We start from the raw sequence: 14,476 nt of genomic DNA, 5'->3' as shown, positions 1-14,476 counted from the left end.
CGCAGTGACACCTAACCCGGTTTACCCGGTAACGAGGGTCAATACCGTTAACTTATCAGAATTCATGCAATGTTGTCACGTTTGTAAATGTTTATATTTAAATATTTACATTACATGTTTATTCGGGCACAAATGGTACAATAAAACTTACGCCGTAGGTAAACGTCTTATCTTATTTTTTATTTTACTTTAATACTGGACATGGCTAAACAATGACATAGATACCTATTATAAGTTTTACATGATGTACCTATCTACTTTTATTGCAACCGACAAACTGTATTTGCTTAATATGGTGGGTAAATAATAATAGGACTTAGGTACCTATTTACGATATGAAAAATATCAACAACATATGAATAACTAGAGTTTACCCGCGGCTTCGCACGCGTAAATCATTAGATACAGCAGTTGAATTGAAATTCCGGGATTTTATTTAATTCTCGTAGGAATTCCCTAAAATTACATCGTGGTTTTATTGACGTTAAATTAAAACACCCATGCCGAATTTCATGACTCTAAGCCCAGCGGTTATTAGTTCGATATTTTATCCCTATCCCGAGAGATAATCGTCATAATTCCAGACGTCCAGCTACCTACATACCAATTTTCATGACGCTAAGCCCAGCGGTTGTTATGTAGAGATTTTATCCCTATCCCGTGAGAATATCGGAATAAAAAGTATCCTATGTTTTAATCCAGGTTATAAACAAATTTTTTGCCAAATTTCATCTAAATCTGTCCAGCCGTTTCGGCGTGAAGGAGTAACAAACATACTCACTCAGTCACAAACTTTCACATTTATAATATTAGTACGAAGGATAGTAGGATAACTATAAAGATAATATTTTTTATTATTACTTTACACGCAAGTTAATATTTTTAGGGTTCCGTACCCAAAGCTGACAAACGGAACCCTATACAAGAAATAACTGAAAACCAGGAAGTTGTTTGCTCATAATCGAGAGTACAATCAAATAAAGTGTATTTGTAAAAAACAGTGTACACTATATTTTTCTTAAATCAGGTTGTGTCTATTAATTATTTTTTTATTGTCCTTAATCCAAAAGTTCCGAATGCGCCAGGCCATTAATGTTTTACCGAGGTTGCATAAACAAATTAAGATAAAGTTTGGTATGAACATCCTGGAAATTGCTGAATTGATGTACGAATTTTCTTGGCATTATACTTTCAAAACTGCTTAACTACTCTTACCTAAAAACTACTTTAGAAAGCTTTATAATCTTCTATGTTTAGTTAAGTAAGTAAAGTTTTAAGTTAAGTAAATAGTAGATAATAATTATTTGATTTTAAATTATTTTATGTAGTTCCAGTTAGCTCCAAAGCAAGTTTATTTCTTAACTTGAAAGTTTATGTTGTTCTTTTCTTTGTGTCGCCTATTTCTGTGGATAATAATGGCCAAGTATGTGGTGCAGAGGATGCTGAGACGTCGGTGCGTCCTGCTGGCCTGGCTGGCGTGCGCGTGCGCGTGCGCTGCCGCGCTGCCCGCCGGTACGCCCGCCCCGCTGGTGGTCACTACAGCCGACGGCGATGTACGTATTTCACTCACACAGTTTTTACCTTGGTCTCTCTGACAGTTACGTGTAACTTTCATTGTACTGCCCATTGGTCAAATTCAGGTTAGTGACGCAAATTTTGGTGAAAATGTTGATATTTTTTCTTTGTTAACCCACGCCTAGTTATTTACATATTTCCACTGAAATTAAAGAAATAAAATTGCGACTAAGTAATATTTTAATAATAAATTATAAGTTTAATAAGTAAGTAGTGATAAGTTTTTTTCGATTTAGGGAAAGCACGCCGTGAATGTTGTCCACTAAAATTGTTGTTCAGTATGAATTCTTTTGATTGCGGCAGTCGAGCTCAAGCTTGGCGCCCACGTCCGAGGCGCCGACGCCGACGACGCAGGGGCCGCCGCCGCCGCTGAAGCTAACGGCGATGGACGTCACTTCGGAGGTGGCCTTGCGGTACGCGCGCACCGCCGTCGTTACCGACGTGCGCAACCCGGCCGATCGCGCACAGGAGGCCGTCTTCCGTGTGCTCATACCTGAGACCGCCTTCATCAGCGGATTTGAGATGTACGTTGATGATGTTTTCTTTAACGGTTACCAAAATTAGCATTAATTTCAATAGAATTAGCAAAGTAACCAACCGTTCTCTATAGTGAAATTTACATCTAGTTATAGTTTTATTATAAGTATTTATTTTATTATATTATAACTCTAGAGTCCCCCGAGGTCAGAACTAACCTCCTGGACAAGTCTTTTAACACTTGTAGAAGAGGTTTTATCCCGGATAATTACATACTTAGTTGATATTGAATTGCATAATGGTGATTTTCCACCGGCGAGGCGAGACGAGAATTGAAATTTGTATGCATTCTCGCGCGCCCGCCGCGTGCCGCCGCCAATCCTGGTCTCGCCGCGTCTCGTCTCGCCTCGCCGGTGGAAAACCACCTTAAGATAGCAATGAACATAATCTTGGCGGAAGAAGTATCTATCCTAACAATAACAAGTGACATTACTTAGTTAAGTAATACTTGCTGATGGCCTGATGATATATTTCTAGTTAAAAGAGTTTTAATCTATGCTTTTACATGCATGATATCATTTCTTTTTGTAAGGACCCTGGACAACGTAACATACAAGGCGTACGTTAAGGGCAAGGAAGAAGCCAAGCAGATATATGACCAAGCGGTGTCGCAGGGGATAAGTGCGGGCCACGTCGCTGTTAAGTAAGTTTTATCATATCACTTATATTCATATACCATCTTACTAGTACCTGTTTGATACCACACGCTATTGGCATCTGAAGAAATCACTTCATCACAAATCACAGGTATAAAATCAAGTAGTAAATTACCTACAGCTTTAATTAATTTTATCGGATACATCTATCTATTCATTAAATTGATGTAGCTATCAGTAGGGTGCAATGAATATTGTCGTTAGGCAAAAGAGGTGACGATTGTCATCACTGATATCACTTCAAAAATGAGTGCACCCCCCGGTGGGAATTGTGTTATAACGGCGGCACGCCACTAGTACTAGCTATTGCATGTCTTTAATTTGCTTCTGCGAGATTTTATAACGCAATGTATTTTTAGGGCTAGGGACTCGAACCAATTTGTGGTGACTGTGAACGTGGGGGCGAACAGCGTGGCGCGGTTCAACCTGACGTACGAGGAGCTGCTGGTGCGCCGCAACGGCGTGTACAACCATAACATCAACCTGAACCCGGGCGCGCTCGTGGCTCAGCTGACCGTGCGCGTGCACGTGCGCGAGCCCGCGCCGCTCACCGTGCTGCGCGTGCCCGAGGTGCGCACCGGCAACGAGGTCGACGCCACCGACACTGACCCCAGTAATTCCAATACTGTGTACTATTCCATCACACTTCCTCATCAATGACGGTATTCCATGCCTGTATACTAAAAGATAATGGCCTCAATTGTTCCCGCGGGAATTATGGATTGACGTATAATTTTCCTCCCCAAGGGAGTTATGTCATAATTTTTTTAAAAAATATGTCAAAAAATTGAACCGACTACAAAAAACCATGGAAATAATTTTCTACCAGTCTGAAGTCGGTCGGTGCCTCAGCACGAGCCAGCAGGAGTGGACCTACGAGTATACTTACGCACTTTATATTGGGCTTCAATCACTCCTGCTGGCTCGTGGTGAGGCACCGACCGAATTCAGGCTGGTAGAAAAATATTTTCATGGTTTTTTTGTAGTCGGTTAAATTTTTTGTTATACATTTTTTTTTCACGCTTTTTAGTGTAAATAATCTAAGATACAATAGTTTAATATCAAATGCTCGTTACCTTTTACGAAAGATTGCTTTTTCCGATGCAGAGACGTTCATTATTGAGGAGTCCTGGTGCTTCACCACCCGTTTTACCATATGCATTACGAGGAGAATAAATTGCTTAGCAACTGTGTCAAAGTAACTAAAATTCAACCCGTGAAATACTTGTAATTGAGTAGTAGCTCCGATGGCCTACTGTGGTCTTCATCATCGGTTCCACTTCACCAAATGATGATGTTCAAGAGCAAATGCACGAGTTACTACTAAATATATCCAATTTACTTGTCCCTATAACATTTGAGGAGTTCTCTCGATTTCCTTAAGATCCAATCATCAGATCCTGATTTGGTGCTTATGGGACCTAATTAAAGACATTCCTAGACGAACACAAAAATTTTTTTTAAACAAATTTTCATAAATGACGGAGTTCTGAGGTAACAAACATAAAAAAAAACCGAATTGATAACCTCTTTTTTTGAAGTCGGTTAAAAAGTAACGTACGAACGGACGTACCTACCGTCATTTCAGACTAAAGAGGTTTCAAGTCAGCCAAAGTTTTATTTACATCTGTAAAACTTAGCTATAACCCAATTTTACACCATTATAATTCTCCACGCATCATGAAACTTCGTCATTCTTATATATATTTTAAAATATCAAATTGTTTTGCAATCATTTTAGTCATTTTTTTTTAACATGGAATAATTTAATTTCAGTATTTTTTTTGACAAGTTGAAATACCTACTTTATTAGCATAGCATTATCCATGGTAGACGACTCGAAACAATTGACAATCAGAGGGGCTACTAGTACTACGCAATTCGAAAATAGAAGTTCGTATCGTTTTGCGGACGCTAATATTATTTAATTAATACGAGAGTGAGAGGGACGGTATGATACGAACTTCGATTTTCGAATTTTGTTGTACCCCTGTAGCCATTATTTTATTCAGTTGTTATCTTAGCGTCTTTCTTTTGCCGAGCTGTGAAGTGTTTCGACACAAATTAATTTATTTTTTTGCATTTTTGTCCTCGCAATGTGATGTGATGAAAATCATTGTGTGTATCACGGGCCGTAAGAGGATTCTTGAGTCATTAAAGCTCCGGCGTCGAGCTTCTAACTAACTCTCGTAGTTAATCGCCTTCTTACGCCCCATAATGCACAATGTACTATAATATAGTTACTAAAGTACGGTTTCCACCGCGACCGGAGCGGACTCAACCTGCTGAGCTGGCAACGTTGCATTTTTGTTAGTTTAATGAAAATTAAAAATGTGGTTGTGTGTTAATTAAGGGTTTTTAAAGAAAATAAAAGTCTATAACGAATAATTATTGAAGTAGACACATTAACCTATATATTAAGAAGTGTTCTATAAGACCACATTTTTAATTTTCATTAAATTTTTATGAAATAATCGAGAAAAATTAACAAAAATTCAACGCTCTTTAATTTACCGAAAAAAATCATAGAGCCGGTATTTCATGATCCGGTCGTTGTACGTTAAACTCAGTCCGTACGGAGTCCGCTCCGCTCGCGGTGTAAACTGTGATAGATATCATCTCATCATTACAATTCTTTTTTCCGATTTTTCAAGCTATGTAAAAGAGTCCCTTGCGAGTTGCGGCGTATTTAGAAACCGTTTTAATTTTGATTTTGACCGCCATGATTGTTGGCCATGGCCACCGCCAGGGCGGCGAGCGTTTTCGTGGTCCATGTACGGCCAAGACACTCGCACTCGCCGCGAAGGGCGAAGGCACGCAGTGGTCGTCTGGCAGAAAAAAAACGATGAACGAAGAAAAAAGTGGCCTGGCCATAACGTTCTGCTGTGAATTAAATACTCGTATCAGCGTGGAATTCAAGATGCCATCCAAAATTATTATTTCGGTGTCACAGAAACTAAATATGCACTGACACAGGCCAGTTTAGTGTCCCGTATTTAGATAAAAATCCATTAATAAAGTGGGTTATTTACGTTTTATTCCCTAGGTAATGCCATTGCAGTCATCGAGCGCTCTGCGGACAATCGGGAAGCAACCATCACATTCAAACCCGATTTGGAGGAGCAGAAAAGGCTCATGCAAGTTTACGAGGTTAGTAAATACTCTTTAATAAATGCCTTTCAGTTCAATTATTTACTTCCTTGTATATTCTGTTCCGTAGACTTCTATTTGGTAGGTATGCACCAAGTACATGCGTGGCGTGTCCCATCACACGAGTAATAAACCTACCGTAGTTTGAAGCTGCTAAATAGCAGTAGTGAAGCAGTACCTATGGGAAAGTCCTTGACTGTTATTTTATTGTACCATATTAACTCGCTTTTTTTTTGTTTTCAGGAGAAAACCAAAGAATCTCAGGAATCTTCGAGAAGATATTTTTCAGACAAACCCAAGCAAGAGGGAGTCCTCGGCCAATTTGTGACGCAGTACGACGTTGAGCGTAGCAAAAACGGTGATATTCTTGTAAGTTAGCGTAGCAGAAAGAATTCACATTGCTTTACGTTATACTCGTACTTACCAGTAGGTAGGTAAGTTACATCAAAGTAAAATTTGGGATACCTAGATCGTGGATTAGCCAGGTACTGCAGCACAGAGTAATAAGTATATTATTCTGAGAAAATTTTACTTTGATGTATGTTAAATAAGTAATAGCAAAAAGCAATAAAAAGCACCATTAAAAAAATTAAAACTAATATCAAGTAGATCAATAAAAGCAAGGTCATAGTGTCTTTGGCCCTTAGGCGACTACCCCAAAAAAACTCTTAATAAATGTAATAAGACTGTGTCAAACGAAGTGCAAACATGTTTGGTGTCAGATAAACGACGGGTACTTTGTGCATTTCTTCGCGCCGGAGAATCTGCCGCCGCTGAAGAAGCTAGTGGTGTTCGTGCTGGACACGTCGGGCTCCATGATGGACCGCAAGATCGTGCAGCTGCGCGAAGCCATGCAGACCATCCTGGGCGACCTCAACCCCGGTGACTACTTCAGCATTGTCGAGTTCAACTCTGGCGTTAAGGTGACCCACACCGAAACTTTCATTACACCCTAAACTGTGCCTGTAGGTATAGTCTAAAGCTGCCAGCCGTAAAGCCAACGAGTTTGTAGTGGTAAATCGAGCGCCGCAATGTAATGCAACTTGCACGATTTTCGCTCGATTTCGCGATTTTTGCTCCCTCGTGACACAAGTAACTATTGTTGATGTACCATACCCCTTCTAAACTTAGAGTTAATTTGGCAAAATCCTTTCTCAGTGGCTTATTCAATTCATGCCACACAGAACGTATTAATTTCAGCGCCATCTGTTAGTTTAGCAGGGTACTCGATAAGATTAAGATTAACAGTGAAAAATTGGGGTGGATTGGATTGATTAATAACAAAAAATTGAACCGACTACAAAAAAACCATGAAAATATTTTTCTACCAGTCTGAATTCGGTGCCTCAGCACGAGCCAGCAGGAGTAATTGAAGCCCAATATATAGTTATAGTATGTAAGTGAGGTAACAGACAACTATAGATCTCCTGCTGGCTCGTGCTGAGGCACCGACTTCAGACCGGTAGAAAATTAATTTCATGGTTTTTTTGTAGTCGGTTCATTTTTTTGTTATTAATCAATCCAATCCACCTTAATTTTTCGCTGTTAATGAGTCAGTGTTCGTAAAAGAGGCCACATTTTGACTGGTTTTTACAGGTCCATGATCTCAAAGAAGCTGACCAGGAGCCCAAGCCAACAAGTAACAACTACTATCCGTTCTATGGTCTCAGCGACGACAAGCCCGTGGCTCTTCTGCCGCCTTTCAGCGCCGACAAGGAAAATATCGAGAAAGCGCGGGTCATCGTCAGCAGACTTAATGCCTCAGGCGGTGCGTATTAGTTCGACCTCCCAACATAAGTACCTAATCAAGTCTATTCGGGGATACTTCCATAAGTATATACCATATACGGAACCCTTGATTCGCACTTGACCGGCTTTCTTTTTGTTTAGGAACAAACATAGCTAGCGCCCTTAACGTCGCGATCAACCTCGTCCGCAAAGGCGTAAAGCGTCCGCTGGGGCCGGGGGAGACCGGGCCGACCGCGCCCACCGCGCCCACCGGCGAGACACAGCCCACCGGCGAAACGCAAACTGCGGGCCCCTACTCCCCCGCGACCATGACAGAAGCACCTTCGGTAGACGTTGATGATAGTGAAGGTGATCTATCTAGGCATCTTTTTTACCTAACTTGAGTCACGTTCAAACATTAAGTGTATCTATAGGGATTTATATGTCCAGTAAAGGAAACTATAAGTATGCTGTTTTTTTTATAAATGGAAATGAAATAAAATGAAATTCGTTGATTTATTCAAGAATTAAATAACGCGATTTAATCGGTGAAGAAATGAACCGATTTATTGAATCGATTAATACTTTGCAATAGTTTCTAGGTTTACCCGCCACTTAATGGTCTGTGGTCGGCTTAATGGCATTTTTGTTTACACTGTCATCATATTGGATCGAGACAAGAGTATAATTCGCATACCAGAGTGGAACCTTTTCATAATCAGTTTCATTGTGATTTCTTTGTAAAATGTATGGGATGGCAACATGGCGCGATCAGTTTCCCTTACTGTACGAACTGAGCAGCTTGCGCCGTGGCTTTGGCTTACAATTTTCTTTTATTGGTTTATGGTTTTCTAAAAGAGGTTGTAACAGTCAGATTGATTGCTGATTCTTGTTGCCATTACGTTACTGCTTAACAATTAATGATGTTGTGTTTGCAGAGAAGCAAGAGCTTGAGAGCATCATCGTGTTCCTGACGGACGGCGAGCCCACGGTGGGCGAGACCGACCCCAAGCGCATCATCAACAGCGTCACAGAGAAGAACTCCGGCCCGCGCAGCGCCACCATATTCTCTCTTGCCTTCGGTAACACACACCATTAGACTGCAGGCTGGGGCTAATTTCTCTGCCCACCTCGCACATTATCCATCCATTACCTAAGATTGGTAACTAAACTAACATTAGTTTGACTACTGGCGCGGTGGCGCGATCATGTAATCATCTAATTTTCAATAGAAATATTGTTTTTGTTTGACCAAAAGTAATCATGTAGATATATAAATATATTTTCATCACACTTGCTCGTAAACAGCGTCGAAAAATGCAGGCTACCTTGGTTGCAACCCCCCAAATAAAACCCTCGACCTTAATGTGCTTGTCATGAAGCCCGTGGTTGGTAAATGAGTCATTGTGCGTACAAATTTTCTTGTCATGAAGCCCAAGGTCGGTAAATGAGTCCGTGCCCGTACTGATGGTGCTGCGCCGTGCGCGCGGTGCTGCGCATGGTGTAGCAGCAGGACCACATGCACACGCGGCTCAGGCACATGCTGCGGAAGGGGGAGGGCATGCAGCGCTGCCAAGAGCGCAGCCCAAGGTATCGCCAATATTTCGAACAATTATATTTTTTCTTTTAGAAATAAAAAAAATACTCGCAAATGTGATGAAAAACATTGTATGTCGCACGGGCGGTACTAGAATTACGAACATCGACTCATTAAAGCCCTCAGTCTTCGACTTCGGGCTTCTAATAGACTCTCGTTCGTAATTCCTTATTTACCGCCCTTAAGACACAATGTACTATTATTAGCTTAGATTACATAACAAACATTATAAGGAAACGTACCCCCTTTTATAAAATATTCACGGAATCGCTTACATTACTTATTATCAAACCAATTCTTAGAATTGTTTATGCATCCATCCACTTACTAGGTATTATGATATGAGTATATTTATGCACAAATGTGACACTCATCACACCCAAAGTTTATCCTAGGGGTCAAGAGATAATGATACAAAATACATAGCAGGTAGGTATTGGGTATTTTAATCAGCTACATTTTGCACGTAATTTTAACATCTCGGCCCGGCCCGGCCGGACACCAATGTGCCTCACTAGCTATAGGTAGCTAAGTAAGATTTGTAGGAGTAGGTAATGAGAAGCAGTGAGCTAGTAACAAGGTACAAAAAATATTTATGGAATGGTATCATGCTGGGCGATAGGTACATACCTACTCACTAGTAAGCATGTTAAGTATTGCCAGGCCGAAATATTGGATTAAGGTAACGGCGCCTATTACCGGGGGTATCGAAATCGACGGCCATCACCGCGGCAATTTAAAATACGCATTTTATAATCAAACCGATAGATTTCTTAAAAAATATATTTTACACGATAATAGCTTATTTAGTCGACTCACGGATCTACATATGAGCGCTAGTGTATGTGAATGATTCAAAGATCTCCCAATTCGTGATTTTCCGAAATGGCACCGACGGAAGAGGATTTGCCATACTAACGCGTGACACCACATACAAGCGACTCGAATCGCATTTATGTAGTTGCAAAATAGTTATGGCAATTGAACTAATGTTATGGTTTTTAAATGGCTTTTTATAGTTTTTTGTACGAGTTCTGAATACTTTTTGTATATTTTTTGGCCCGGAAATACGATTAAAATGGAAAATAAAATACAGCGGCGATAGGCGCCATTTTTAACTGTTGATTGTAATACCGTGGTATACCACGGTAATAGTTAAAGTGGTGATTTTGGTTCTTCATGCTTTATTTTTGGTATAAATTATCGTTTATATAATTTGTTACAGTTATTCCAATCTTGATCTATTCACGCTTTTGAAAAACTTTTTCCGTGGTATGAAAAGTATTAACAAACTCTTAATTTTGAACAAAAACTTCAATACTGAATTTGTAGTTTCTATAGAAACCGTTATTTTGGCAAGTTGTTTAAATATTGCGATGAAATTTTATATTTACTTACCAGTTATGTAATTTTGGTTACATGCCAAGGATGTAATAAGTATTTTTGATTTGTAATGCAAACACAACTCTATCATATTGTTTGTATGGGTCGGAATTAGATTTTACAATACTCCAAATTAAGCCAATTAACGATGGTATGATCGCTTAACCCTCGGTAATAGAATGTATGGGAATCTATTACCGACCCATTCAATTGTCTTTGGGTCGGTAATAGGGTTCTTAAAGACGTACCTATTACCGAGTGACTTTTTATTTTTCTGTTAAAATAATTCACATTTAGGGTACCGTAAGTGCAGATTTTTTTGATAAAGTTGTGACTTTTACTCGGCATGCATACATCAAACTATTACTGGTGGCATAAGCATAAAAATACAGTGGGCTGGATAGACTATTCGAATCATACTTTAGTTTTTTTATTTAGTTTTCTCAAAAAAAAAATTGGTGTACAATATAATATACAGAACCAAAGCCATTACCTTTTTTTAATCCCTCGGTATTAAGTTCCAAATCATGAGTCGGGTTCCTTTTACCGAGGGTAGAAAATTGCTGTTTTTTATACCCTCGTTAATAGAAGCTCAATTCGCGGTAATAGAATCACAGCCTGTCCATTACCACGGTAATAGAAGATTTGGGTATTTTGATTTCAATAATTATTTTATCAAATACTAATAACTGAAACAAGCCCAAAAAGTGACGACACTGAAAGTTCAATAAACGCTCTTAAATAAAAAAAATATTCTCGTTTGTTAAGCAGCTTTGATACCCTTAATTTTTGGGGCTCATTTGAAAACTTCCTTAAGTACCACGGTAATAGGCGCCGTTACCTTAAGTATACATAAAAGCTAAAGATACGAATACGGCAGCCTTCCGTGCTAGCCATCGGCCATCGGCCATCAGCCAACAGCAACGAACAGAATACGATTGCGAGTGCTGTTGCCATATTTATGACCTACACGATCTCGCTTTAATCACACATACTTATTGTTAGATTTGTGTTTTATCATTTATCTCAGATAACGCTTATTATTTGGTTTTCCAACCATGTGAATTTAAATCCTAGATGGGCTACGAAATTTTGTAGCAATGGTAAAGTGGGCCGCAGCCGCAACATTGATTGAAGCGGTATTTCAATATAAATTTATGTTAAGGGAGCCACTCATAAAAGCGAGGCGGGCCGCAGGTTTAATGTAGCTGCACTACGTCGTCTTGCAAAAAAAAACTAGGTCTAAGGTATTTACTTACCATCAGCCAAATAAGTGGTCTAATAATTTTTAAACAAATTCCTATCAAATTAATATGTCACTAAAATCGAACTTTCAGGTTGACAGACATGTCTATTGGCGTTATTGTTTTATGACATGCAAACGATTATCAACTTTAAGATTAAACATATTTGGCTGATGGTACATTAGATACCTACATTGTTTAATCTTGACGGCTTGGTTTAAGATTAACGTCACTAAATTGAGCTTAACATTAAACCGAGAGTAACTTTTATCCCCCTACTCCACCTATCCCCAATGGTAGAGATAGGTGGAACCTATTTTGATGCTCGTATTTTAGCGTTTAACGTGGAAATATTATGTTATGACTTTTTATCTCTACTGGTAGTTACACAAAGTAATTCCACCTATCTCTACTAAGCATGAAGTGTTTTTTTAAATGTCTAGATAATATGATATAAAAACTCTTTAAAGTATCGTAAGTATGATGATTTTGATTAGTGGTCCCACAGCTATTGACCAACAGAGGATATTAGGTGTGTAGGTAAGTTAAATTACTGAGTCTACTCCTGAGGCACCGACTTCAAACAGATTAGTAGAAAGATATCGAAAATACAAACTGAGACATGGATGCACAGAAAAACCAGAAAAAGAGACCAGCGCTGGGAATCGAACCCAGGTCCTCAGCAATCCGTGCTGCCCCATACTGATCCGTGGGAATACCCGTAACAGTAACAAATTTGGAGTTGAAATAAAAAATACAAAAAGACTCAAAAAAAAAACCAATCCTAGTAGAAAGATATTATAGGGGAGACGGATGGAATAGGGGATAGATAAGACGTCCACTTGGCCCTACTAGTAGGGAAATTTGGAAAATAATTCCATATATCCAGGGGGGATAGTTAATACAGATACGGATATTTTTTCCACCTATCTCTACCAGTGGGGCCAGGTGGAACAGGAGCTTTTATCCAAAGTTACTCACGGTTTTCTCGAAGTGACCTTAAAAAAATATCAAAGCTCCAATGCTTGCTACATTCACAATGCAAATCGTTCGAGCCCTGTTTGCGAGTGCATGTTGTGTTGCAGGCCAGGACGCGGACCAGGCGTTCCTGCGCAAGCTGTCGCTGCGCAACGCGGGCTTCATGCGGCACATCTACGAGGCGGCGGACGCGGCGCTGCAGCTGCGCGACTTCTACCGACAGATCTCCTCGCCGCTGCTCGATGACGTCACCTTCACCTACCCACCTGATCAGGTGCGCGGGCGCTGACACATGTCTGTGTACCATTTACAAAGGATCACGATCCCACTAAGGTCACAGATTGTATAATAGTTACTAGCTACATAACAGACTCGACCCTCGCATTTGTCAACCGCATTTATCTACCAGTCGTACTACTTGGTACAGTCGAGGAAATATGGATTAACCATCTGTAAGCTTCACTAACTACATAGGTAACAAGTTACCAATTTTCCTTATTAGGTATGTTCCCTTATTTATGCAGGTGAAAGATAAGTCTTTGACGAAGCACAAATTCCGCACTTACTACGAGGGCTCGGAGGTGGTTGTGGCGGGGCAGCTGCAGCCCGCGGCGCAGGAGCTGACGCCGCATGTGCTGGCCTTCTGCGGGGTCGACGACGGCGTCGGCAAGGTACGTGACTCACTGACGGATACCTGACGTTTCCCAACGTACGTTCAGTACCTATACGCATCAGATTCGGTTATGGCATAAGAGTTATCTATAGTTCATTAATTAACAGTTAAGCTACTCATTGGTTAAGTATTAGGATTTTCTCGCTTACCTACCTACCCGACTTTTTTTAATACACGGGTATCGGATATTTTTTTTCATATACCCTAGTATACCCAGGTACCCGGGTATTTTCAATTTTTGCCGAAAAAGAGACCATTTTCTTATAATCATTGACAATCATGGTTTATTTTTTAGTACAAGGCCAAAAAAGTTGCTATTCGCGGTGTTTTTGGAACTGGACTTAAATATTTTTCAAATTCATTATTGAGAAGACGTTGTCGAGTCACTTCTTTTTCGCACGTAGTTCTGATGGGCTACTACGAAACTCGCAAATCGAAGTTCGTATCGCACCGTTCTACATTTAGGAAAATTGGAGTTTTAATTACATGGTTTTATTTCTATTATTTTCAAGCCGAGTTAAGACTTGCAAGTATAAACTCTGCTTGAAAATAATAGAAATAAAACCTTTTAATTTAAACTCCAATGAAATAAAAACATAACACGGCGACTGTCGGCGACGTAATCAAACCTAACCTCGAATTTACTGCATTTTGTAAAAAAAAAAACACCGCCTTCTTTAGTTTAGTTTATTTATTCATTCAATACATCATTACATTATAATTTACATAAATGTCAGTTATAAGAATTTGTATTGAAATCGTCAAAGGTAATAAGATTAGTAATAATTATAAAAAATAAAATTCTAAGCATGTCATGTGAACGGAAACAATTAAAATTAGACTGGGTCTCCTCAAGGGATCGTCAGACTAAAAACACATTGAAATGTATATAAAGAATAATGGCGAAAATGTCAAGGATATGTAAAGATTAATACATTAGGCAATAATTGAGTAA

At 39.5% G+C, this 14,476-nt stretch overlaps 1 protein-coding gene across 8 annotated transcripts in view; it reads left to right on the top strand.

The window, feature by feature from the left end:
* The window catches only part of LOC141429772 (inter alpha-trypsin inhibitor, heavy chain 4-like), a 36,117-nt gene that overhangs the window by 6,103 nt on the left and 15,538 nt on the right, over positions 1–14,476 (top strand). For all 8 annotated transcript variants that reach the window (XM_074090327.1, XM_074090334.1, XM_074090356.1 and 5 more), the window contains exons 2-13: positions 1,437–1,553; positions 1,879–2,099; positions 2,645–2,755; positions 3,128–3,381; positions 5,815–5,918; positions 6,162–6,287; positions 6,641–6,841; positions 7,515–7,686; positions 7,809–8,015; positions 8,585–8,728; positions 12,956–13,122; positions 13,373–13,519. In XM_074090327.1, coding sequence (XP_073946428.1) covers positions 1,440–1,553; positions 1,879–2,099; positions 2,645–2,755; positions 3,128–3,381; positions 5,815–5,918; positions 6,162–6,287; positions 6,641–6,841; positions 7,515–7,686; positions 7,809–8,015; positions 8,585–8,728; positions 12,956–13,122; positions 13,373–13,519 — 1,968 coding nt within the window. In that variant the 5' untranslated portion in view covers positions 1,437–1,439. The remainder of the gene's footprint in view (positions 1–1,436; positions 1,554–1,878; positions 2,100–2,644; positions 2,756–3,127; positions 3,382–5,814; positions 5,919–6,161; positions 6,288–6,640; positions 6,842–7,514; positions 7,687–7,808; positions 8,016–8,584; positions 8,729–12,955; positions 13,123–13,372; positions 13,520–14,476) is intronic.

Source organism: Choristoneura fumiferana, chromosome Z, assembly GCF_025370935.1.
Source record: "Choristoneura fumiferana chromosome Z, NRCan_CFum_1, whole genome shotgun sequence".
NCBI classification, from domain to species: Eukaryota; Metazoa; Arthropoda; class Insecta; order Lepidoptera; family Tortricidae; genus Choristoneura; species Choristoneura fumiferana.
This window is presented reverse-complemented; position numbering and strand designations above follow the sequence as displayed.